The sequence below is a fragment of the Sceloporus occidentalis genome, unplaced genomic scaffold (genome assembly GCF_023333645.1).
Source record: "Sceloporus occidentalis isolate IW3139 unplaced genomic scaffold, rSceOcc1.0.p SCAF_9, whole genome shotgun sequence".
Taxonomy (NCBI): Eukaryota; Metazoa; Chordata; class Lepidosauria; order Squamata; family Phrynosomatidae; genus Sceloporus; species Sceloporus occidentalis.
In genome coordinates, this window is record NW_028316989.1 from 39,201,594 (window position 1) to 39,228,837 (window position 27,244).

A 27,244-nucleotide genomic window follows, 5' to 3' on the forward strand; every position below is an offset into this window, starting at 1 on the left:
GCAGGTTTAAAACCTGTGACAAGTGGATACAGAGGAAGGGAGAAAGCAGCTATACTGGGAGACTGATATGAGATAAATCTTTCAATGTGGAAGAAACATTCACAGTTTCCAATACCATAAATTAGGACACTATCACCACCAGCATGAAGATGTTGCAAGCATAACAATAGTACAGAGCAAGGGGTGTAAAGCCTGGCAGCTACTCCTTTTCTCTAGAGAAGTGCTATTCAGTCAGTGGTGTCTGTTTTATTCACACCATTTAACCAGGAGTTAACCATAAGGCAGAAAGAAGAGAAATTAGCCATGTGCCCTGATTTTTTGAGTTTTATTACATAGTTATCATTGCACTGCAGGAATCATAGGGAGCATTCCTGGGTCTGATACCAAAAGTCCAAGGAATATGCATTAACCCCTGCCCACACTCCGCTATCTACTGCGGGGCCCGACATAAGCAGGAAACTAGTCTCTCTTCAGTAGGAAAATATATATTGTGCATATGAACCTAAATGAAAAATATATAGTTAGAAGAGTTATAGCTGGGAAAGCTGCTCCTTTGCGGAGAAGTCTATCAGCTTGGCAAGATTCATCTGAAAGGCCAAGAGGTATAAATGTAGTAAAGGCAAAGTCAGTCCGGGACGTGCGTTTGCTCAGCCTAGTTAGGAGATGGCCTTTGCCTCTGGCAGGAATGCTTCCCAATACTTCACAAGCTGCATAGACAAGAAGAAAGAAGAAAAGGGTCAGCACAAAAATTGCTTGTACAATCATCACTGGGTTAAATCCCTCCTCTTGAGGTTACGGTTATGCTGGTCTCCATTGAGCAGACGTTTCACCTTAGAACTCCATACCAGGAAAGCAAAACTGACTCTCTATGTTCCCTTTGTACTGGCAGGCAAAGGCCTTGTTATTCTGGTTGGCAATTGACATTGCTTACTGCAGAAAGGACTTTGAACTGAACAGGTGCTGAATTTTCCTTTTATTGGTGTGTTTTCAAGTAGTTTTTAATTTCTTAATGATTCCATTAATTTTATTTTTTAAAACTGTATTGCACAATTTGATTGTAAACTCATCATGATTCCCATTTCTGGGAGTAAAGCAAGATATAAATTATGAACAGGCACACCGTATTACCTTGAAAGCTTGTGAGGATATCTTTCTATGGGTAAGATCATGTTGTTGTGCTCTGCTTTGTGTAATACATTAGACCATGTTCCTCAGCAGAGCAGGGCAGCCATTTACTAGCCATCCAGCAACTGCAAGGTATTGAAAGAACCAGGATATGGGACACTATTCAGTTGTTCTGAAAGCCAATGCCTGCTGAAGATGTAACACTGCTTATCACTCACTCACCTGCTGTTGTGAATGTAACAACGTTTCCAGGTATTTGGTCACACTGGTCTTGAAATCTTTTGTTTTTTCCTTCTGTAACAGAAAATTTTAAAAATTCAGTAGGTGATTACAACAAAGCTCTTCTGGACAACAGAAGGCTTTCCACTCATGAATCCTTCTTTGCATACAGCTTCACAATCCATACTATGGTACAGGTTTAGTCTCTCTTATTTGAAATGTTTTTAAAAATTTGTGCATGAAACAAGGTTTGTGTACACTGAAATACTAGAAAGCAAAGGTGTCACTATCTGGAATATTTCAGATTTTGCAATTTTGGATAAGAAAGATTCAACCTTTAATATCTTTATCAGGCCAACCAAAAAGGCACAAGGATGTGCAAAAGTTTCAAACTCTTCAGATGTTTTGATTTGGCAAAATATTTTAAAAATCAGGTAGAAGACGGAAAGCAGACAGGAGATTTGATCTTAAAAACCACTCCCAGATTATGGAATGGCCTGCCAGATGAGATAGGTCATATTAACAGCTTGGACAGTTTTAAAAAGGCTGTCGAGAGCTGGCAGGCCTTTCCTAAAAGTAACCCAGCCGCCTAGCAAATGGACCCCCACATTGAATATTTGTAAGCCCACCCACCCATTTCAGATTAGTTTATTTTAATTGATTATTTTAATGCTAAACCTATTTAATTGATGTTTTAGGGGAGAGAGGGAATAAGTATGACTATTGTTGGATTGGATGGATTTTAATAGTAAGCTGCCGCGATCCCGATAGAGGCGGGGTAAAATTTTTATTATTATTATTTATCTTAAATATCATTTAGCCTGTGCATTGTACTGAGAAGCTATGCAAAAGAAAGGAGAGCAGATTCTGACCTAAGTCTTATCAGATAATGTGACGGTATTAGGTTCTACCTGGAATAGTCCCCTGGGCTTGTTTGAATAAGAAAACCAATAAACTTTAATTCATCATTTGAAAATAAAACTCCTGTGTAAACTAAGTACTCTTTCCATCATGTACAAAGCTCACTGTCTCCTTCATTGGTTGGAAACAGAGAGCAACTTGGCAGTCTTTATATTGACAAGACTGGAAAACAGGGTACTGGTTACTGAAGCTTGATATCAGTCAGGCTCCAATGCCAGAGCCCTTATCATAGTGGAACAGGTCAGCAAATGTTCCTTCTGTACATCAGTAGCGAGCAAACGTCAGGCTTGCATGCCTACTTTGTTTCTTATTAGACAAACAAATGGCAAAAATAAAACACTTGCTAAGGCATGCGATGCAGCCATTTTGCTTAAGCATGTGTGAATCTGGGGGTCCTCCTGGAAACCTCATATACAACATTTTGAATTCCATGACAGAAGGCAGACATGATATAATAAGTTTACAAGCTAATTCTGGGTTTCAGAATTAGGACTGAGCTCAGTCCCTTTATTCAGAGACCTGCTCCTGCTTCTGAATTCTATCCATCTCTTCTGCTAAGGAGCCACACTGAGGGAAAATATGCATCTCATTGACAACGAGGACACAAACAAGGTAACCAAGAGGTCTCCCAAGAGATTATGAACAAACTTCCACTCATGCTGCTGACCAGCTGAGTGAAACAAATTATTGTAGTAAGTTTTCCCCTAAATAACAACATCCCTTTCTGTTCAACATTCCACAAGTTAAGAAACCTCTGGAAAGAGATGACTCAATCTACATGATGGCCAAATGAAAGCGTTTGATGTGTAAGTTCAGCAATACCTCAAACCGCAACACTTCTTTGCGGAGAACCGTAGATATCCGTTCAAAGTCCCGTTCGTACTGTGTTGCACGAGATTCCCACTGGAAATACACAAGCAATGTGTTAAAAAGCATAGCAGCTGTTTTACACAAGTAGAAGGTGGGCTGGACATGATGCACAACTGAAAAAGAGATGAATGGCTTTTCAAGAGCTATTGCAAGTTTTATGGTGCTTATCAAGCTAGCCAGCAACACACCAACAAAGGTGACAAGAGAGCTGCTCCAATTCTCTGCAATGGTAGGGTTGTAAGCCACTGCACAGTACTGTATGAAGTCCACAGGCCCCACAAGGATGTAGCTTATCCAATAGCATGCTTTGGATCACCCAGCCCACCCAGAGTGGGTTACTGTGGCAGAAGGAAGATGAATCAGATTTGGATGCACTTCTCACCTCTGAGATCTCCTCTTTGGCTTGCTGGAGCTTCTCAGGTTTGTTGGCCCACAGCAACCGAGCCTCTGTTTCTCGTTTTTTTTGCAGCATGATCTGGGCGTCCTGCCAACGCTGCCAGGTCTTCATTCGTTGGTCAAAGGCACCCTGTTGGCAGGGAAGGGTATCCTATCAGGAACAGTTTCTCTTCCATCAGGGCATTAACATGTACATGGGATGAAGGGTTAACTCATAACAGCAACAAGGACTAATCTGACGCAGATGGGAGAAGGATGCCACAGCAGGAGTACCAGGCTTAAGTGCTGTAATCCTGAAACAAGAAGCTGATGATTCGATAGCAGCAGGAGTGGAAATTGTGTTGCCCTTGAGATGTTGCTGGACTGCAATCCCAGCAGTCTTCGTCAGATTAGGCAATTGTGAACAGTGCTTTGAGCTCTAGTTCAACAACATCCGGAGAGCCACACAATTCCCACCCTTGCTCTACAGCTACTTAGGTGCTTAAAACAGGAAACATCTCTGATGAAAAGCTACCAGAACAGCATAGACCTTTTGTGGACTATCAACAGGTTCAGTGCTGCTTTGTAACCCGACAGAGAAAATCAAGGGAAAGGGCAGACACAACATCATGTGCCCTTGCCCAATGTATGCACTATGAGAGCAGTCTGCCATTCCTAGTTTGCTCATAATGCCACATAGTGATGGTGGTGTTATTTTTTTTAAGTAATTTAAATTAATTACACAAAAATACACAGAGAATTCAGTGTATATCTCCTTTAATATAAGATGCATCTCTGCAATTGTTAAATCAGAAACTATGTGGTAGTAAACATTTGAATTAAGGGAGAGAGAAGAACCCACATTAAAAAAGTGATGCAGAGAAAAATGGGGAAAATGTGGTTGCTTGGAAATTCAAGACTATAATACAAATTTTAGGACCAGAATTTGGAAAAGTTATCCCCTTTCTTGGGGAAGCAGATTTGGTCCCAGGATCATGCCTTACTTGCCTCTTGATTGGACTACTGCAATGAGCTCTACATGGAGCTGCCCTTGAAAAGTGTTCAGAAGCTGCAGCTAGTGCAAAATGCAGCAGACAGACTGGTGTCAGGTGTGCATTTCAGAGACTGTGTAACACTGGTCCTGCAAGAACTACACTGGAATCTAATCTCAACTCTCTGATTTATGATTCTATGTTGGTGTTGACCTACAAAGCCCTAAACAATTTGGGGCCAAAACAGCTGAAAAACTGCCTCCTCCCATATGAGCCTACCAGAAATTTGAGATCTTCAGAGGCCCTGTTATGTGTCCCAACACCTTGTGAAGTTAAGTTGGCAAGTACATGTGATAGGGATTTCCCTGTATCTGCATTTCAACTGTGTAACTCCCCGCCCAAGGAGTGCGTCTGGCTCCATCTCTTTTAGGCTTCCGGTGGGCAGCTCCTCATGGCATCTGTGTTTGAAATTGCTGCTTTATCTGTTTCAAAACTGGATTCTAGGATTGTTTTCAGACTGCTTTTGGAAGTTTTTAAAATTTATTCTAATATGTTTTAAAAACATTTTCATCTTTGTATTGTTTTAATTGGTTTTTACTTGTTCATGAACTTGGGAGCCCTTGTGGTCTGGGAGGCAATACAGAAATACAGTCGCCCCTCCTAATTTGAGGATCTCAGATCCGCACACTTGAATATCTGCAGAGGGGTGACCTCTGCTATTTCCTATGGCGACTTTCCTGGCCTGTGCACACGGGGGCGTGCCCCATTTAAGCCTATGAGGTTTGAATATGCACAAGCCTCCATTTTAGTGTGTGTGTGTGGGGGGGGGGGGGGGGTCCGGAACAGATCCCTGCAAAAACGGAGGGCCAACTGTACTTTAATTTTTTTTTAATGGACTACAACTCACAGACTCTGCATAATGTATGGGGAAACCCGCAAGTCTATGACTGCATAATAGGATCATTACCCTAACATCACTTTCTTTAAAAAGCAATACAAGTTTCTGTTTCGTTCATGCATCTCGTAATAGAAGCCTGCCTGCTTGCCTGCAAAGAAGGCAAAAAGAATTCTTACCCTTACAACAGAAAGAAGGCGAATGTAATCACTCAGGAGCTCAGCTAGCAGAAAGAAGTCATTGTTTGCTTGTTCTTGGTGCAGCTGTTCAATTTTCTCTTCCACCTCAGCCAGCTGGGAGAGTGCCCGGGACAGGGCGGTGTTGTCCTCCGAACTCCCCAGCATGGCTAAACTCTTTGCAAACTGAGCCGTATTCAGTGATAGTTCTAGTGGACCAAACAGACAGCATTAAGTGCAGCTAGGCATCTGCTGACTGCTAGTTAGGTCAGGTGTGGTGCACAATGCCACAGCCAACAGGAAAAAAACTGATAAGGGAGAGCTTGGAGGAAAATGGTAGAACCAATTACAAAGTGACTTTCTGGCTGCTATTCTTCTGGTCATTTTCACTTGAAACATATGGACTGGTAGAAAATCACTGGAGAGATTCCAGAAAGGTAGGAAAAACAGTATAAAATAATGCAGCTTTATCCATTCTAGGCTTCTCCAGTAGAGTGCATTCCAATTTCCAATGCTAGTTGGAAATGATGGGAGTTGTAGCTTACAAATTTTGACAGTACTCATTGCAGATCCATTAACTGGATTACACCCAGCACTTAAATATATTGGAATATGATGCATTTGGAGACAGGAAACGCTATAGGAAGCAAGGATCAGGACCCCAATTTTCCAGATCTGTGGCCAACTACTGCTTTTTCTTATCTGCTGTGGAACAGTTTCCCTTGCCATTAGAAACTCTTTTTCCCTACTATTCAGGGCCCTAGTAGTTACTTCCTGTTGGACAAAGAGTCTTAAAATGAAAACAATTGCACTTAATGAGATATCTAAGATCCCAGTGCAAGCTTACATAGGGGCTGTGGGACCAAGAGGTGCATCCAACAGTTTTTCAGTTGCACAGAACTACTTCAGCTGGAAAGTTACCTTTCCGGTTATTAACAAGCATTTCTACAACAGCATGCAGCTTTCGCAGGCGTTGCTCTTCACACTCCACCTCCTGAAGCTTCTCCTCAAACCACTGAAAGGGTGAGAGAACAGACAAAGAAATCTAATTTGAAGGGTATTTCATTTAATATCCAACTATGTAGTTACTTCTGGAAATACTGCTCAGGGACAGTATGAATAAAGATTAAATAGACAGTAAGAGCTGCTCAAGAACAATAGGTACTTACGATGTCAGATTCATTCATCTTAATGGTCATTTTGCTGACAGCATCAGTGGCTCTGTTGAACATCTTCAAGAGGCCAGCACCACTTAACGTTTGGGTACCAACAGCTCGCGGCAGCTGTGAGAAGATTGGGAATCTGATTACCTACATTGTTAGTGACCTGAGCCACCTTAATGTCTGTACCAAGATGCCATGAAAAATCAAAATGAACAAAGTATTAGTAAGCAGTAGTTCCCTTGCTGCCATAGGAAGAGCGAGTGTAGCATAGTGGTTTAAGTATTGGACTACACTGTGAAAAGCAACTACAACTAAAAGCAAGCAGTAATGGCAGTGACATAGTGCTGGATTATGACTCTGGAGACAAGAGTGTGATTCCCAGCTCAGCCAAGGAAATCCACTGGGGTACCTTGGGCAAATCATATGCTCTCAGTCTCAGGGGAAGGCAGTGGCAAACCTCCTCTAAACAAATCTTGCCAAGAAAATCCCATAATAAGGTTGCCTTAGGGCCACCATAACAACTTGAAGCACACAACATACACACAGTGTTATACAGTGCGTCCGCGTCATATGCATATGCATACGCTGAAAGCCGCACAGGGAGAAGGGGCGGCGCATCCGATAGGGAACAATGGGGTGCTAGCCCATGGTGCATGCGCGCTGCCACGCCTCTGTGTACACGAGCCCCATTCATTTAAATGGGGCAAAAGCATAGGCAGAATTTGCTTTACGTGGGGGAGTCTGGAACGGATCCCCCGCATAAAGTAGGGGCACACTGTAAAAGGAAAACAAAAATATGATACTTTTTTTGTGGGTTTTTTTTGGGCTATGTGGCCATGTTCTATAAGAATTTATTCCTGACGTTTCGCCAGCATCTGTGGCTGACATCTTCCAAATCGTTGAGGAATACTGGTGTCTTTTGAAAAGTGAATGCAACACAGTTAGGTCTTTCCCCCCAATTGGAAGATGTGTTACAGAAGTCAAAACCACACATTGTCAAAAAAGGTTCATTTCATAACAAAAGGAGTATGGAATTTAGTCAGCAAAAAAAAAGAGAAGCAGGCTATTATAAATCAGTGTGAAACCAAAGAAGCTGAAAGATATGCCGCTTTCTTCTTTGTGGTCTCTGCAAATCATACAAATGGATTCTACTGCACCTGCAAAGTTCAGCTCGGAAACTTCTGGAATCACTGGGCAAAATTTACTTTGCAACTTTTTGGCGGTAGCTCTGCCCATCCTATATAAATCCCCTGTGTTCCCGCTCTACACATTTCTCTTTATGTGGTGCAACTCAGTGTCATAATATATCAGGCGTCTTTATTTCAAGAGAAGCTTGCAATAACTCCTTCATGTTTTTCTAGCCCCACCCTCGACAGTTCACAAAAACATCCCCCCACCCCTGATACATATCCATTGAGAACAAGGACATCAAAAAGGGCATGCATGAATTCCTCAGTTTTTACCAAATAAACCATGTAAAGGATGCTTGGGTCACAAGTGCAGAAACATCTCGCAGACAAGAGAACGCACTCGGGTATGGCGGCAAACCAACCTCATCTTTTTCCAGGAATTCCCTGACGTCTGGGTCTTGCAGCATGGTTGGATGACTTACAGTTCTTTGAAGATACCTGTCAACGAGGGAGGTATTAGGGGCCAGCAACCCACATTTTCATATTTCTGATATATGTTTACATACTAAGACTAGATTTTTTAAAGAAGTAAATTTCACAGTGTGGGCCTGACAGTCTGAAAGCAAAGGCCTCCCTCTATCACCACAACCAAACTGAAAATTTTACTTTTTTGATAAGTCCAAGTGACCTCTCATCACCATGCCAGCTAAGATACTCTGGGAGTTGCAACCGAAAATGTAACTTTTGCAAGCTTTGATTAGTGGCAGCAAACTCGACAAATTTGACAGAGAAGAATTTACCAGTTTTAATAATAATAATAATAATAATAATAGTAATAATAATAATATTTATTTGTATCCCGCATCTCCCTGTATTGGATCGAGGCGGGTAACAGCAAACAAGAACAATAAAATCAAACATGAGTATCAATAGATAAAATCATAACAGGACATATTAGATCCTGGGTCCCCTATCTCCCTCCCACCCTAAAATACCATTAAAAACAATTCCCAATAAAATGCTTAATAAAATAGATCGAGATCAAAGTCCGGTGGGTACAACTAAACAAATGGAGAGTGAAAATTCTGAGGAGATCAGTTTGGGAAGGCCTGCTGGAAGAGATCCGTTTTTATTGCCTTCTTAAAGGCCTCCAACGATGTTATATGGTGGATCTCATCCGGCAGGTCATTCCAGATTTTTGGAGTGGCAACAGCGAACGTCCTTTCTGCTGTTTATCTTCAGTTATATTTCTGTAAAGCTATGAGAGAAGATGTATAGTTCTAAAAATACATGTAGGCCAATACGCTAGGGAGCCACAAGTAATTGCCTATTGCAGTGCCTTTATGTGTTCAGCAGTGTGCTTCACACTGAAAGATCAGTGCTCACCATGTGTGCCCTGTAATCAACATACAGAGAACTCAATTCCTGGTTTCCACCTTTACAACCCTACAAGCACTCTTTTTTAGGCAATAATAACTATTATTATTGGAGGGAAATTGTTGCTTCTGTAGACAACTGGGCGTAAGAAACCCCTACCAATCTATAGAAAATCACACAGATTATTTACCACTAGATCTCAATCTGCTTCCTACATGCCTGAGGGCTTGAGCACTTCCAAAGCCCTCATTTATTCTGCCTGTCAACTGCAAATTTCAACACTGGCTTCTCTCTAGCCTCAGTTAAGGGATTTTTAGTTAGTCAATCATGCCTTCTGTCACAAGATTTCAATGCTCCACTGACCAACAGCAATCCATGCCAATCGTGCATGTTCATTCCCCAAGAACTATTTTGGGGGTTCAGCCGCCACTTAGATGGTATCAAAACATTTTTTCCCTCCCAATCTTTGGGTTCCTCTAGTTGGCTGATCCCTCCCTGATGTATTTGATTAATGTTTTGGCTACAAAAATATCCACACAATGAAAATCACTTTGCTATTAGTCTACAGTGGTCTAACATCTGCAGAACTGCTATGTGACCACACTCATTTGAGAGGCATGGTCCTAGTTTAAGCTAAGTTAACAGAGCTTAACAATAATATCTCAAACAAAGACAACTCTTTTGAGATCAAGGATATCAACTAAAAGTGAAAGCATAAGAACAAGAACTGGGACAATGCCACTTCCCCTCTTACTTTCCCATTCAATGAGGGATATTTGATGGTGGTTCCACTTTGAATAATTCTCATCAGCCACATTTTCTGACCAGATTTTATTCAATTCAACAGAATTGAATAAACCAAAAGCTGCTCCCACCAATTATTACTAAACAAAGGAACAGGTTAGTGTTCAAACCCTGAAAATCTTTGGAAAAAAGTCTACTTCCTGAATTCATTTAAATCAGCTTTAACAGCTAATACAAAGAGGTACTGGGTTATCTCAGGAGTTGGTAAATGCAGGGTTTTCTGGGAGGCAGGGGGCTGTACTCTCCATTGTTGCCATTCACACACACACACCCCCTACAAAATTGGGGAAGATTTTGCTCCAAAAGGTCCAGTAACATCTCCAGTCCTTTGGGGGCCAATGCTAAATATTTTGCAATGTTTTTAGATATTTGATGGAGGGAATCTCCTGTTCTGAAGACCCTTTCTTTGAGTCTTTCAAGAACTAAATGTTTTAAAATAAAGAACTTTTAACATAATGCTTTCCTCTTTTTAACTGTATTGTTAACTGTATTGTTTATCAGTTATTTTAAACTGCATGTTTTAAATTGTTTTTAATGCTACTGACAGTTTAATTTTAATGTTCACTTTCTGAATTTTTTTAAAGCTTTACCGTATTTGTTTTAATTTGTTAGCCACCAAGAATCCCAGTTTAGAGGGAGGAAGTGGGACAGAAAAAAATATGTTGAAGTTGGTTTTTTTAGACATACATGTACTTTTTTTCCAAACCAGGAAATGATCCACCCCATCATTGGGGCAGGGAGCCTTTGCAAGTTTAAATAAAATGCCCCAAAGCCTGAAGAAGTGGCAAACTGCAAACAGTGCCCCCTGAGCTTTGGAAGGATATTTCTAGCCATTTTTAAAATGCAGTTTTCACTTCCCCATTTTATAAGGTGGGGAGCAAGGGCACCCTTGAGGATGAAAGGGGTACATCTCAGCCATCCTGTCCTGTCACCAATATTTGAGACATCTTTTCATGAAGCATTTGATAGTATCTCTCTTAGGAGATTATCCCATTCAAAAATAAAGCGATTTACCCCTGTTGGGATACAGTCACGTTACAGGATGCAATCTGAAATTATTACACTAAAAATGCCGCTGAGTGACTGCATCCTGGCTCCCAGACACATTTCAAAACTGGAAACTTCCCATGTTTGCAAATCGACTTACGGGCCGTATGCAGTCTCCTGACGGTAACAGCAGCATTTTTTAGTGTGATAATTTCCAATTGCATCCCTTAACACGAATGTATCCTGGCAGGGGTAAATTGCTTTATTTTAAATGGGTTAATCTCCATACACTCTCTCTCCCCCACATCTTGTCTAAGAAGAGCCTCTGCTGAGTAGATATATCTCTTTAAAATAAAGGGAATTAGATTGTTGCCAGCTAATTCATTGATCTATTTAGTGTGCTCACTCTCCATATAAGGCAGTTTATCTTTATGAACAAACTGCCCTATAGGCATGCTACATGCATCATAGTATTTTACAACTACAGCCATGACAGAAACCATGTGTGAAATTACCTTTCTAAGGCTGCTCGCCGTTTTTCTAGGAATTCTGTAGAAGATGAATCTTCTTTTCCAACTTTTACTTTGGTCATTCCTGGAATAAGATAATGAAGAAATACTATCAGCTGCATCTGTGCTACTCTCACAATCTGGGCTGAGTTTAGCTTCAGCAGGACAGCACATTTTTGACTGAGTAGCTCAGTAGAACACTGTTCTGTTTGCATGTTAAAGATCTCAGGCCCAATCCCAGTCATTACCAGGGCAGGGCAGGAAAATATCCCTGTCTGAAATCCAGGATAGCTGCTTGCAGTAAAAATAGACCACACTGAGTTAGATCAGAGATGGGCAAGCTCCACTCCCAGGAAAATGTGCAACCCCCCCTTACAACTAGAAGCACCTTAAAGTCCACCTCCGCTGACATGCAAGTGTGTATATGCGTGTGTGTCCCAATTTATTGCAAAACCACTACTCCTCAAAGTTTTCCAGGAGCAGAAAATATTCTCTTTGCCTGGGGGAAAAAAAGCTCTATCAGAGGCCTGTTAGTAACAGATCTGGGGGCTGAATAGAGCCTATGGGCCATCTCTGACCTAGCTGAACCACTGGTCTGATGCACAATGCAGTTTTTTGTGTCAGTACATGAAGAAAATTCTCTTTATTCTGTAAGCTTCATGCCCAACCAACCCTAACAGTGTTGGCACAGGAACTCAAGAAGAATGAAAAGTGTTACATCAACAACATACGTCAAGTGCACATAGTGTATCCAGAGTTGTATGCCTAATAAAGGTTGAGTGACTGACTGAAGTATCCAGAGGTGCACTTCTCTCTGTGAAAAGTCCATGATATTCAGCCTATAGCTCAGAAGAAGGAGTGCTGCAAACTCTGGAGAAAAGCACACAGAGGTAGGATAGAAGGATAGGGTTGAAAAAGAACTTGACTAGTAACTACTAGAGACACTGATAAGGTATTCATTCCTCCTCTGGGACAAACAAAAAACAAAATGGTTCCTAGACCTTCAAAAGGGTATTACTGGTTTGAGAAAGAATAGGCAAGAGCTTTCCCAATCATTACAGGCCAAGATTCCCAGTAAGATTTGCATTCAGAATGTCAGGCAGTGTCAGGGCCTATGCTGTGTGTACAAGTCAGTATGCTAAAGAGTGCAGGTATGTCATATGGTATTGCTAGTGAAGTTCACTGTTTACACTCACCTATTAAGCTCTTCTCAGGAGGTGGGGGGACAATGAATCCATTTTGTGCGTGTTTCTCTGACAGTTTCTCATACAAGCCCAAGAAGTCACTGAACCTTCTCTTTACTGAGAACTGCTTATTCCTAAACATTGGCAAAGTGGTCTGAGAAGAAAATAAGCAAATGTGAGATTAACATGGACCACTCTGCACTTTGCAGAAATACCTGTATCTATATCTATAGACCGATAGATAGACAAACAGACAGACAGAAGCGTTACATTTTCAGAAGCAGTGAGGCACAGGATAAACCTATGGCTTACCACAGTATAAGCCAACAGATATGTGCAGGACAAAATTTATATGTTACCATTTTAAGAGCACAACCATGTGCATACAACCTTAGGAGAAAACTCATCCGAATACAGGAGAACCGAAACCTGTTAAAAAAAATCTTAGTGCTGCAAAAACAGAAAAGGCACTATAGCGTTCCCTTGGTATACCCTGGAGATTGGTTATGGGACACACATCCTCATAGATGCCAAAATCCATAGATGCTCATTATATACAATGAAATAGTATAATGGTGTCCTTTATATCAAATGGCAAAATCAATATTTGCTTTTTAGATTTTTTTATAATGTATTTTTAAGCTGTTGTGGTTGAATCGGTGGATGCAGAATCCTAGAATATGGAGGGCCAACTGTACATAAAAAGCAGAATAATTAAGTTAACAACCAACACCAGTAAAATCATACAGCTTATGAATTGTATTTTTTATTCAAGCAGAACATATTGGTAATGTAAGAGATGCTTCTGCTATATTTTAAAAGGTGCGAAAGGAGGATTCAAGAAACTACTCAGCTTGTATATGCCAACATCCACTTTACTTCTCTTTGAATGAAAGACCTCCAAAAGGACTTTCAAAAGCCCTTTTGGAACCATCTGTACAGCTTATGTTACATTGCATAGTATATTTAACCACTTGGCAAGCAGGAATACAGAAGAGTTAGAAATATTAGCCATAAACAAGGCAGCAGCACTGTGAATGAAGAAAATGTTCCTCAACCATCTGTTTTTAACTGGCAAACTGAACTGATTAAAGTGTGCATTTGATTCAAGCTTCAGTACAGGTGACGTGAGATACTCATGAAAAAAATTACAAAGCTTATCCATTCGTTATCAAGTTTAGAGTGCAAAGGAATGCCTGTGGAAGTGTTAAAGAGAGGCTTCGGACATAGAAGGGCAAAAGCAAAACATACCTGAGTTGATACCTTGTAGGCTACATAGGCGTTCATACCATCTCCTATAGAAAGAAGAAACCAAATAGTCTATAACATGATGCAAAACTGATGCTGTGATGAATACCTCCACCTAGTGGGCACTAAATACAAGAAAACTGACTAATGAAATCACTGTCTAGTTGTACAATTGTCTCTGCTTCATTAATTGTGGCTGTGGTGTTCACAGTCTCTCTGTCCCATGTTAAAATGATTGCTGTTACTTGAAACACATTCCATACCACAATGTTTAAAGCAGGGATGGGCAAAGTGAAATGATTTTGCACTTTGCCTCCAAAGTCTCTTTTTTGGGGCCATAAAAAGGATGTAAGGTCTGGAAGCTTTCAGATACCAGTTCATACAGCTTAGTTTACCTTTTAAATAGGCCACAGCCCTCAATGCACTGTTTAACATTAAAAAATACCTAGTTTTCAAAATCAGACATGGGCTTCCAGACACTTCATATCCCCCCCCCCCCCCCAATTTCTGGTAGTTTTGACCATCAGTACAGTACCTGAAAGGTCACAATATTGGCCCACAGACCTGTTGCATTTGGCCACCCATAATTTAAAAACATAAAATGATCTCAGTCTGGGTTTTGGAAAGAGGAAGAAGGGAAAAAGCTGTTAGTTACTGAAGTATGGAATCCACCCTTCAAATTCTCTTCTTAGCTTCCAGATGGCTTCTTCATCTTTACAGAATGCAACTTATGATTCTTATATACACACAAATGTAAAAACCAGAATCCTGCTTTTTAAAAAATATCAACCTTCAGCTGCCAAATTTCACATCAGCTGCAACAACTCAGGCTTACTTTACAGTTTTGGCAACTGCATGTCACCCGTGTCTTTTGAATGACAACAACTTGCCAGCATATTTACATAGAAATTTATCAGCAGAGCAAACACAATATGGATTTTAAAATTTAGGAGGATGCAAAGTTTTCTTAGTTGAAAAAATTAGTCAAATTGATAGTTAGGCAGCTGACTATGCAGCATTAGCAGCACTGCCAAGAAGTACAGTAAATCATAAGCTAAGCAGGCAGCCAACAGTGTGATGTTGTTACAAAGGCATGCAGGATTTTGATCTTGCAGCCCATGTGTGCTGTATCACAAATAATGTCTGAAATTCTGCTGGACTGTCAGCCATGGAACCCTACAGTGTGACCATGGGCACACAGGCAAAGGCAACCCCCCTCTGAACAAATATTGCCAAGAAAACCCCTTGTTAGGTTCACATCAGGGCCACCATATGTTGGAAATGATTTGGAGGCACAGAACAACAACAACTGGTCAGGTGTTGGACTGGGTGGCCCTTGTGGTCTCTTCCAACTCTATGGTTCTATTCTATGAACATTTCTTACACCTCAACCTGAAAAAACACATATTACAGAGGAGGTATTTTAAAAATTTAGAACATTCTGAATGCCATCTACCCTAAAAGGGTAGTTAGTTCTGGTATGCCATAGGGTAAACCTACTGGGTGAACAGCATGAGAACAGTAGTGCTATTCTGAATCACATCTCATCCAGTAAAACTGGCATATGAACAAACTGATTAGCAGCAACCAAGGTGGTGCCCAAGATCCAGTTGTTCTCCCAGAAATTGAGGATGTGTGGATAGGCCAGGAGGTCTTCTCCAATTATTCTACCATCAAAGCTACCAGATATCACAGCTGAAGTTCACACAATAGTGGCTCCTCAGCAGTGCCAAGTCCTGCCTGTACTTCCTACAAAGATGAGCCTAACATAATAATTAGCAACTTGTTCTGCTACTAGAATCTGGTCGAGCTCTGCACATCTGCCTCAAGCTGAACAATTATGTAACTGTTATGGCAGTGAAGGCAGCTGGAGGGGAAAGAGGGGTGGTGGCGGCGGCTGTAAGCTGGCCCAACCATCCCTTCAGAGAATGTGGCTTGCATTCCAGAGCACAGAAAGTGTAAAGCAAATAGCATAATATTCCTTGGGGACAGAAGCTATTTTGCACAATCCTCCTTAGACTCACAGTTGGAAGAGACCGTAAGGGCCATCCAGTCCAACCCCCTGCCATGCAGGAAATCTCAATCAAAGCATCCCCGACAGATGGCCATCCAGCCTCTGCTTAAAGATCTCCAAAGAAGGAAACTCCACTACACTCCAAGGGAGTGTGTTCCACAGTTGAACAGCCCTTACTGTCAGGAAGTTCCTCCTAATGTTGAGGTGGAATCTCTTTTCCTGTAGCTTGCATCCAGTGATGCTGGCAGTGATGAATCAAGTTCTATCTTTCTCCTTCTCTCCTGAGCAACATATGCAAAAACAGCACTTTATGAACAGCCTGGAAGCTGAGAGCACAGATCCATACAGAGTTCCCCTATAATTGTGTTATTTCCATTTAATAAATGACTTACCAATCTTCTCAGGATCACTCACGCCTACTGAAAGTTCAAATTTGTCTTCTTGTTCTTCCTCTTCTAGCTGTATGATAAACAGAGGAAAATTCCTCAGTCAAAGACTTTTGTCAGACCTCACACCAAATGTGGAACCCTTCTGCTGTTAGGCGAGTTAGATATAATGCATATTAGGAGCAAAAGTAGGTTTGCCATATCCCAGATTTGGGCAGGCAATCCCAGTTTGAGGGTCAAAAAAGATCCTGTCCTGGATGGGCATTTTTGACCTTCCAGTCCCAGATTTCTGCCTTGCTCCAGGCCAAATTTTGTAAATTTCCAGTCTGCTGGAGAAAATGGGCCTGGAGCAAAGCAGAAAGCCTCCTCCTGGCCCGGCTCCTCCTCCTCCCCCCCGGGACTGAAGGAGGTGGCACTCCGCACGGTGGCACGGAGCCTCGGCCTCCTTTAGCCCCAGCCAGAGAGGCCTAGCTGGCCTCGCTGGAACAGAGGCCGTGAGCGCAGCCAGCACAACCTCCTGCAGCCCCAACCAGCGTCACCAGCTAGGCCTCCCCAGGACTGGAGGTGGCAGCGCTGCGCCCGGGACCTGTGCCTCCTCCAGCTGCGGGAAGGCCCAGGAGGCAGTGCCACGCTTGGCGCTTCGGCCTCCGCCAGCCCCAGGGAGGCCTTGGAGGCCGCACCGCACTTGGTGCCTTGGCCTGGGCCTTCCCACAGCTGGAGGCACTGCAGGCCAAGGCGCAGAGTGCAGCGCTGCCTCCTGGGCCTCCCTGCCTCAGCCTGGTCCTCTGCCAGCTGAGCTTGGTGCCTGGGCCTCCTCCAAAATTTGTCCAAAATGTACGACATTCAACAAAAATGGAGGACCCAGGCCGCGGTGGGGAGGCCCAGGAGCTGGAGGAGGCCCAGGCCAAGGCGCCAAGTGCGCCGCCTCCTCTGCCTCAGCCTGGGTCCTCCATTTTGGGCAAATTTGTCCTCTGTTTTGGGCAAATTTTGTCCTACAGTTTTTTCTACGTTTTGTCCCGGTTTGGTGGCAGCAAATTATGGCAACCCTAGGCAAAAGGAGGGGATAGATAGCTATGGCATAAAGAGCAATTGATTCACATCTGGCACAGAAAACTTGAAGATCTCAAAAAAGCTGAAACTTTGGAAGCCAAAGACTTCATCATCATCTTATAATATTGTTGAAGTAAGTCCTGCAGAAAATATTACAAAGATTGGGAATAATTAGGAGGGAGCAGTCATGCAGAAAGAAGGTGAGCTCAGTTTATTTATGGGGTTTGAAGACTCAAATTCTTTGATTCCATCTGTATGTTCTTTAAATTAGGCTCCAATTCGTAGATCCCAAGAGTGCTAATAAAAATCAAAGATTACAAGAAGGCTGCAAGCTACTGACCACCCTTGCTCTAAGTACTTGCTCCCATGTGAACATACCTGTTCAAGAGCTTCTTCAGAAAATACTGCAGAGGTGGGCAACATGCAGACCACGTTTAGTTCTTTAGTCACTATCTTCCAGAAGCCACTGCCACATCAACTGTTGCCACACTGTCCACCACTACTGCCAAAGCCACTGAATCTAAGACCACTTTTCTAGGTCTCCAAGTTCTAGAAATGGCGAGACACTCTTCACTGAGGTTTCACAGGGCTCAGTGAAGTAGGAGAACACAATGGCAACATGAAGAGGTGCTGCAATTGTTATAAATTTGGAGAACTATAAGCAGTGGAAAATTTGGCAGTTTTGCAACTCTAATGGATGCCCTGTGTGATAAACTGAAGTCCAGGAAATTACCTATCCCTGCTGTAATGCTGTAGATGATTAATCAGAGAAGAGTTCATCTATGGAGGTACTGCACTGTTAAAAACCTTTAGGAATCATGCAAATTAAAAAATCCTTTACAATATATTTGTTCCCTTTGCTAGTGCTGTCTAATAGTTTTGACTGGGGGGGGGGGGGGTTGGAATTACTCTTTTATTTCTATTTGTAAATGTTGATAACTTGTAGGCAGAAAGGCACAACTATAAGCATATTTTAAATGCATATCTCATGAATTCTTCTACCTACACAAAGAGAAAGACTGGAATAGCTATCAGTTAAAACATGGATATAGCTAAAACTAAAATTAGCTTGGGTTGTACAGGTTGTACAGTTTGTACAGATTAGGCTTTATATCAAAATTATTTGTTATCTCTAGCTAAGCATCAGTACACAATGCAAGCTGTCAGCCACCAGAACTCATTTTCTAGAACACTTCATGCCTGAATCAAACATATTGCATGGTGGATCTCAAATTAATAGGTTATGTATTACCTACAGCATTGCCTTCTTCTGTATAATCCACTCAATACACTTATGTGGGAGACATTAACTTCAATTGGCCAGAATTAGACTGGGAACTGTCAGCCTGAGGACATTTTTCCTAGACTGTGGAATGACCTGCCAGGAGCGATTTGACAGCTAAACTTGCTGTCTGAAATTCAAACATTAGAGTAGGCCTACCCAGTTGATTTTAAACTATGAATTTTAAAGTGATACATTCTAATCTGGATGAATTCAATGTGTACAGTTACCCCTCCAAATTCGTGGGGGATCCATTCTGGGGACCCTTGCGAATTCAAAATTTCATGGATATTCAAGTCCCATTGTCCCCAATGCTGCGCCAACTTTGGGGATAATGGGAACTTGAGTATTTGCGAAAATTCAAGCCCTCCTTCCCTCCTTACTAAGGCAAGGCCTCAGCCAGCACAGCCTAGCCTCAGCCAGCGCAGTCTTCCTCCAGCTGGTGCAGCCTTACCTTGGCCAGAGCATGGCTGTGGCAGCTGGGAAAATGACCGCACTGGCCAAAGGAAGGCTGAGCAAGGCCACGCCGACCTAAGAAGGCCTTGCCTCTGTTGGTGTGGCCTTCCTCCGGCCGGCATGGCCATTTTGCCAGCTGGCACAGCCTTGCTCATGCCGAGGCAAGGCCACGCCAGCCAGAAGAAGCCCACTTCGGCCTAATGAAGGCCTTGCCTCAGCTGGCGTGGCCTTCTTCTGGCCGGCTGGTGTGGCCTTGCCTCAGCAGGAGCAAGGTCGTGCTGGCCAGAAGAAGGCTGCAGTGGCTGGAAGAAGACTGCTGTGGCCAAAGCAAGGCCTTCCTTAGGCCGGTGCGTTTTGCTTTTGGGCCGGCTGGTGCAGCCTTGCGTTGGCAGCAGCAAAAATGGCTGTGCCAGCCGGAGGAAGGCCATGCCAAGTGGAGGAAGACTGCTCTGGCTGAGACAAGGCCTTCCTTCGGCCAGCGCAGCCTTGTTCATATAGGCACAGCCTTCCTCCGGCCGGCGCAGCCATTCTCCCAGTGCTGCATGATGGGGTGAGCTCCTGTCATTAGTCCCAGCTTCTGCCAACCTAGCAGTTCGAAGGATGCAAATGCAAGTAGACAGAATGGCACCATTTCAGTAGGAAGGTATTAGTGTTCAGTGCAGTCGTGCTTGCCACATGACCACCTGAGAAGTCCTCAGAAAACGCTGGCTCTTCAGCTGAGTAATATAGATGAGCACTGCCCCTACAGTTGTACACAACTAGACATTGTTGTGTATTGTACAAACGCTGTTGTTACCCGCCTCGATCCCCAAAAGGGAAGAGGCGGGATATAAATAAATATTTTATTATTTATTATTATTATAAGGGATTACCTTTACCTTTACATGTGTTTTAACATATGTGTTTAATGCTTAGTTATATACTGTATTTTCATCTATGTTGTAGCCCACATCAAGCCTTAGGGAGAAGTGAGTAAGGAATAATTTATTATCATTATTATTCACATTCTCTGACATTGTGGGAATATATTCTTGTTTCAGGATGCCTTCTACAAAGTTATGCTACACTACAGTTTTAAACAAATGAAAGCCAAAATCTGCCAGATTCTATGTTCCCATTAACCAGAAAGAAAGAAGCCCCTCTCTTATATTTTGGTTAATGCTTTAAACACCAGGCATCACTAAATACTTCAGTAGGTCAAAGCAGAAAACAAGCAAGCTTATCCAGCTAGCATGTTATTCCCATTAGTCGCTACAATTCATTTCTGAAAATACTGTGTAATACACAACTGAATGCATAACAATTCAAATACAGAAGTATATACCTCCTCATAGGTTTTCAGCTGATGCTTGGAAGAGGAATTTGCTGTTCTCTCTAGAGAAGGGATGGGACTGAAAACAGTAGTTGTCTCCTTCTTCTGGTTGTTTTGTGTACTATCCAGGGACAACTCCACTGTGGCGTCTATAAAAGGACAAGATCTGTAAACAGGCATAGATAAAAATCCTTCCTAATTTCTTCAGCCATTCAGTTTCACCTTCTCTAGGCCACAAGAAGCTACAAGAAGTCAACTTGCTGACAATCAAGAATGAAGGCCATATACAGTGCACCCGCGCCATGCGTGGATGCATTTTACACGGCTTCCAGCTTACACAGAAGCCGCACTGAGAGAACAACAATGGCACACGTGCCTGTGGCACACACCTTCACCAGTTTACAATAAAGTCACACTAAGGGATACAACATGTGCCTCTCATGTTCCTCTACCTTATATTAGGACATAACATCAATTCCTACTCTTTGATCAGAGTTTTATGGTAGAATATTCTCCAAACTGTGCATTAAAAACTATAGGTTACTTTGAGAAGGCATTTCAAAGTTGCCACTTATTTTGTTAATAAAACGTCATCTTGCTAGCAAGCTTGTGCCATCAGTTTGCAAGCCAGTAGTGAATTGCTAAACAAACATGGAGAAAGCATGCAAACTGATTCTGTACCCACAAACAAATGTAAGCCCATATACAGCACGCTGCAGAACAGGTGGCTGGGCTTCCTGTTTGGGAGTTTTCACAAAGACTTCAAGAGGTCTACTGATTTCACTTCTCAAAATCAACCTAAAGACAAGACAGCTACAAAACTGGGCACAATCACTCTTCAGAATCCAAAATTACAAGCTAATTATTTAGAAAATTGGCCTGGTTTGCAATGCATTCTTGCCAGAATTAGGGAATGCAACACATTTGTTCCTTTTGGATTGCAGCCATGTTGAATGCAATGAAATCTCCCAACACATTGTTTTGTTTTTCTAAAAACTTGCTTCGGTTCATATAAATCCTTTATGTGTCTAATATTACTTATTATAACCTGATTTTGTTTTTTTGTTTAATCTCTGTATAGAGCTTCAGATGTTTCGTAATACGTTTATTTAAAAGGTCAGTCTTACTTCCCAAGATGCAGAAATATAGCTGAGGGTATCTTGCCAAGGAACATTTATTGAACTCATAGCAGGAATGAGATTCAGCTAGAATCAATATTTCTTCTACAACTTTTCTCCAGCTCTCAGCTAACGAACCTGCAAATAGGTCCTGATCATCTTCTTCATCCTGAATACCATTCGTTTTGGAGTTGCTTCTTTCATGTACAGGTGATTCCGTTTTAGGAGACGTTGGCTTAGTCTAGAAGCACAGACAGTGGATGTTGTATAAGTTGCAGAATTAAATTTATTATAGGAGAATATGCAAAAATGCCTCCAATGCCTTCAATGATTCTTGAACCATAAAGATGTCATGAGCTTAAGTATACTAGTGTGTGAAAGCTTTTTTAAATGCTCCATTAACAAACTTTCTTTGTTTTGATCCATTAAGTATGGATTTTCTTAACTTCTGTGGAGAACAGAAATTCTGGGACAGAATGAACAATGCAGGCGTTGGTACAATTTCCACCATTGTAGCGCTCAGCTTATAAAGGCCTGCTGTCTTCCCAACAGCTTTCCAAAGAGACAATGCTTTGGTATCTGGAGACAGCATTGACATTGTCTGCATGGCTGAGTTGGCAGTTTAAAAAACACACACACACAAACAGGGTCACAGACCCAAGAGGCACTGCAGACAGGGCTCTCCATGCCAGAAGTCAGATTCTTTGTAACCAGAGCAAAGAATAGCAGGGACAACCCTAGCTGAAAAGGTTCCCATGAAGCTCTGATAAAGCCATGTCATCTCACAGGAAGCTCTTATGTTTTCTGTGCTCCTAAATTAAAGTATCTATGGCCCCACACAGACAGGCCAAAATAAAGCTGCTTTGGGCCACTTTGGAGATGTACTATTTAAATGATGCATGTGTCCTAAGAGTCCAGAAGCCACGCCAAAAGACTGGAGCACAGCTTTGGTGCAACTTCCCGACTCTTAGGACGCATTCATCATTTAAACAGCATACCTCCAATGTGGCCTGAAGCAGTTTTATTTTGGCCTGTCTGTATGGGGCCTATAGTGTAAGTTTGAAGCTGTACTGAACCCACTTTGTTCTAAACAAACCCTGAGGCTCATGACAAAAGACAACCTGCATCAAAACTGGACTAGACACTGCCTAGCAGACATAATTTGTGACCCCTTCTGATTCCATACTCTGTAATGTATTTCTGCAGCTACAAACCCTACAAATAACAAATGTTTTAAATAAAGATTGCTGATTCAGAGCTGGGAACGTCACACATGTTGCACTCTTATATGCCCCAAAGACTTTTCCCCACAAGCTTTGAGCTCTGCCACTATTCAAGGTGTTAAAGACTGGCTTTCTAAGGGGGGGGGGGTTACACTGTTAGCAATGGTGTGATGTGAATTATTATTTCAGTTCTGATATGGAGTCTGTGGCCTGTTACAGACAGCCAAAATAAAGCTGCTTCGAGTCACAGTGGAGGTATGGTGTTTGAATGATGCATGCGTCCTAAGAGTCCAGAAACCACACCAAAGCTGCACTCCAGTCCTTAGGGCTGGAGCGTGGCTTTGGTGCGACTTCTGGACTCTTAGGAAGCATGCATCATTGAAACACCATACCTCCACTGTGACTCGAAGCAGCTTTATTTTGGCTGTCTGTAACAGGCCTGTGGACCATTTTGAGAACTATAAGGAAGAAGGGAACAAATTTCTCTCCCATAATATATATATGCAAACACAGAACAAATCACAGAGAAGAAGTCTTTCCTGCTAGCTTTAGTCATAATGGGAGAGGCTGGGTTTGCATGTTTCCACAGAAGTTGTGCAACTTCCATTTCTCAAGCCTGAGATTTATCTCTCTTTACGTTTGTGTGTCAGTTCTATTCCTGTTGCATAGTTTTTTCCTCCCTCACTATCAGCAACCTAGAAATCCAGGGAAAGGCAACAGCAAACCTCCTCTGAACAAATCTCGTCAAAGAAAACCCCATGATAGGTTTGCCTTAGAGTCAGAAGCAAGTTGAAGGTACACAACAACGAACTAAAACACGATCTGCTCACAAAAACCTGATTTTTCCGATCTCAGAAAGTTAACTGCTTGAGGTTTTCCAGATTAGACGAGACCAAAACGTTACTTGTTTGCATGCTTCGTGAGATATAGTTTCTCTCATTAGTGCATGTGTCATTTTAAAAAACGTATCTGCATCAAACACAAAGTTTGTGTGTTTGTGTGTGTTCTTTAGGAAAGAATTTGTCTGAACTAATTTGTCAACAGCGCACACAAACGCTTGGGACCAGCCCTGTTCCTAAGAAATGGCTATATGCAAGCTGGCCTCATCAGAAAAGTCTCATGTCTTACTATTCAGTGATGGACTTGCAGCAGGAGGCAGTTTTTTGGGGATGTACCTCCACAATGAGTAGAAGAGCATTCGCCCTCCACAGAGCTGATGTGCCACAAATATATGAAGTGGTAAGTCACCAAATCCTGTCTGATCTTGGAAGCTGAACCAGGGGCAGCCCTGGTTAGTACATGGATGGGAGACTGCCAACAAATACCAGATGCTGTAGGCTACGTTTCAGAGGAAGTAACTGGCAAAACCACCTCGGAGTATCCCTTTCCTAAGAAAAGCCTGTAAAATTAATGGGACCACCATAAGTCAACAGGAGGCTTGAAGGTATGCATATGTGCGCATATGCACACATTATATAAAGCATAGGGCAGGAAAGGGCTGCAATCTTGGGCTGCAATCAAGTCCTGATACCCCCCAGTTCTCTCCATTTGGGGGTTATTCTCCCTACAAAACAACCCCAAAATGCTCCCAAATGGGCGAGGACACCTCCCACAGAACCCTCCTCGGCCAAAATGGCAATTAGGAGGGACTGAGCTTCACTTCTGGCTGCCATTTGGGTCAGATATGTATGAAGATAGTGGTAATAATACGTTATTGGGATCTGGGTTAAAAATTAAAACAAAGGACCACTTTGCCCGCCAAAGAATGCTGTCTGTGTGCCGCATGATGCGCACATGCCTCTAATGAGGATAACAGAGAGGGGGATTTTTCACATACAATCAAGGCAGGCTTTTCAGAACCTTTCTGGACAAGGATATGCAAATGCAGCCTTTTCCAGATGGGAACCATGGTCTTAAAAAGTGTATTACCAGTCCAGCCATAGGCCTAGTGGGCTGCTTTTAAAGCTGGAATAACCCACTTTGAGACCGCTCTGACTGCCCTGGCTTTCAGCGCAAGGGATCCTGGGATTTGTAGTTTGTTGTGGCACCAGAGCTCTCTGACACAGAAGGCTCAATGTCTCACGAAACTACAGTTCCCAGAATCGCCTAGCGCTGAGCCAAGGCAGTTAAAGCGGTCTCGAACTGGGTTATCCCTGCAGTGTGTTTCGGACCTATGGCTCCATCCTAGAGAGTCCTGGGGTTTGTAGTTTTGTTGTGGCACCAGAGCTCTCTGACAGAAAAGACAGTTCCCAGGCTGCATCCGCACCGGAGAAACAACTCAAGGCTATGGAATTCTGGGAGTTGGAGTTTGTTGTGGGCGCGGAGCTGTCAGGGAGAGCCCCAAAGCGCCAAGGGAGCCTCCTCCCCGCCTCTCACTCACTGCGCTGCCGGTGAAGATGTCCTCCCCCTCGGAGTCGCTCTCTCCCTCAGGGACGCCCTCCGCAGCCTCCTCCTCCGCTGCGGGGAAAGGCGGCGGTTGCCGCTCCGCCGCGGAGCCTCCTGCCGCCATGGCCTCGCCGTCGAAGGAGCCACTTCCGGCCGCCCCTCAGAGCCCAGCCGGAAGCAGCTGTGAGGAGGAAAGAAAGAAAGATAGAAGCACTCTGAGGGGGTGGGGGGTGGGACAGACAAGTGATCACCCAATCAGCGATGGGAGGAGGCGGGCACAAAGCTCCGGTGGGCGGGGCTTCTGGGCATCCTCTGCCTCAGGTCTCACGCGTTGCTAAGCAACACTGAGGGGCTTGAAGCCGTTGAACTTTTTTGTTAAAGGACTTCAACTCCCAGAAGCCTCAGCCAGTTTAAACAACAGTCAGGGATTCTGGGAGATGAAGTCCAAAATGCCTGTGGGCTCAGAGTTTTGGGATCTCTATGACCCTGTGGCTAAATTTCTTTCAGAGGCAGAGAGAGTTAGAGCTCTGTGTCTTAGATAAATGTTGATAGCTCTACTCTATAGTTCCCCCCCAAATCTATTTGATGTAATTTTTACATTGTAAGCCTGAGGGCAGGAGAATGTCCAATTAAGATTTGTTCATTGCCTTCCCCTGAGAAAAAGGCTGTCCACACTGTAGAAATAATCCACCTTGACACCATTATAACTGCCTAGGCTCAATGGCCTGGAATTCTGGGAACTGTAGCTTTGTGAGATATCCAGCCTTCTCTGCCAGAGAGAGATCTGGTGCCACAATAAATTACACTTCCCAGGATTCCATAGCATTTAGCCATGGCAGTTCAACTGGTGTCTAACTGGATCATTCCTACAGAGTGTGACTTGCCCAAGGTTACCCAGTGGGTTTCCATCATGGCCAAGGTGGGAACTGAACCCTGGTCTCCAGAAGCTGAAGGCTCCTAGAGAGCAGCACCCATCATCCATCGGCCCTTCCCTTCTGCTCTGCTTTAAAAACCTTGCAAGCAGAAGAGACTGAAGGAGGCAAGGGAAGATGAAGGCTCCTAGAGACCAGGACTCAAACGTTATTTTACTTATTCCACAGCACTGGAAGTTAACTCACCCCAAAGAACCATGGGAAATCTGGCAACAAACACAAAAATAGGGAGAATCCCAAGTAGCTTTCACACTACAGCAATTGCACAAAAAATGTGAATGAAATAGAAATGAACTTCCAATATTTTCCCTAAAATGATTATTTCTTGGTTCATATCACTTTCTTGTTGTATTCTAAGCCGTTTGCATGCAACATCCATGTGAAAACCATTTGCGCAACTGTTTCTATTACATTGGATAATGGCGGGTTCTGACCCTTTTAAACTTCCACTTTTCCCCATGTGATAAACTCCATTGTTTCTTCTGCTATCTCATCTCTCAGCCTGTCTGAAGAAAGACGGCAGGGGCAGCAGCCACCTTGATCTCATCGGAGAGGCAGGGAATAAATAATAATAATAATAATAATAATAATAATAATAATAATAATAATAATTCCAACCTGCCACCCAAGTCCTGGCAAAGCTCACAAAGCTTAAACAGGGTCCCAAATGTAAAAGCTCCTTTTGCCACTGCCCTTACCCCACTGCCATGTGCTTAACTCCTCATCCCCTCCATGATCCTAAAGGCCACTGGTTCCCTTTGTCTTTCTTGCATACCAATACTTTTGACTGAAGGCCCCACTGCTGCCCCTTTTCCCTCACTGCTTCCCTATCGCCTTTTTCTCTCACCGCCCCCCTGGATCTTTTCACTGCCCCCCAGAGGAGCGTACCACCCACTTTGGGAATCACTGGCCTAGCATCTCTGTATTGGCCAAAAGCAACAAGACACAACACACATGTTTGTATTAAGTATCTTTTCACCAGAGTAAAAAATGGGGTTAGGCCCTCTGTAGCAACCACTCCTCTTACAAGCCCCCTTCAACTCAAAAGTAAATAAGTTATAGGTTCCAGCTACAGAATATAACCTGTTCACATAAGCTTCAACTTTGAGTA

General features: G+C 42.9%; 1 protein-coding gene across 1 annotated transcript; it reads right to left on the reverse strand.

The window, feature by feature from the left end:
- Window positions 1–309: 309 nt before the first annotated feature.
- SNX1 (sorting nexin 1) lies at window positions 310–25,377 on the reverse strand. Its single transcript, XM_089538954.1, has 15 exons — window positions 25,197–25,377; window positions 21,732–21,834; window positions 20,488–20,624; window positions 16,382–16,448; window positions 13,979–14,022; window positions 12,740–12,881; window positions 11,550–11,628; window positions 8,289–8,364; window positions 6,743–6,856; window positions 6,495–6,588; window positions 5,577–5,782; window positions 3,518–3,661; window positions 3,088–3,168; window positions 1,348–1,419; window positions 310–707 (listed from the first exon to the last, which is right to left on the reverse strand). Exons 1-15 carry the CDS (start codon window positions 25,323–25,325, stop codon window positions 657–659), a joined length of 1,539 nt encoding a protein of 512 aa, XP_089395080.1. The 5' UTR covers window positions 25,326–25,377; the 3' UTR covers window positions 310–656.
- Window positions 25,378–27,244: the final 1,867 nt, after the last annotated feature.

Excerpts from the sequence above, each read along its gene's own strand:
- SNX1 (XM_089538954.1), bottom strand. The coding sequence starts at position 25,325 with ATGGCGGCAGGAGGCTCCGCGGCGGAGCGGCAACCGCCGCCTTTCCCC. Across the intron at positions 21,835-25,196 it reads ACATCTTCACCGGCAGCGCA|ACTAAGCCAACGTCTCCTAA; the intron begins GTGAGTGAGAGG and ends CTGTGCTTCTAG. Across the intron at positions 6,589-6,742 it reads AGATGAATGAATCTGACATC|TGGTTTGAGGAGAAGCTTCA; the intron begins GTAAGTACCTAT and ends TCACCCTTTCAG.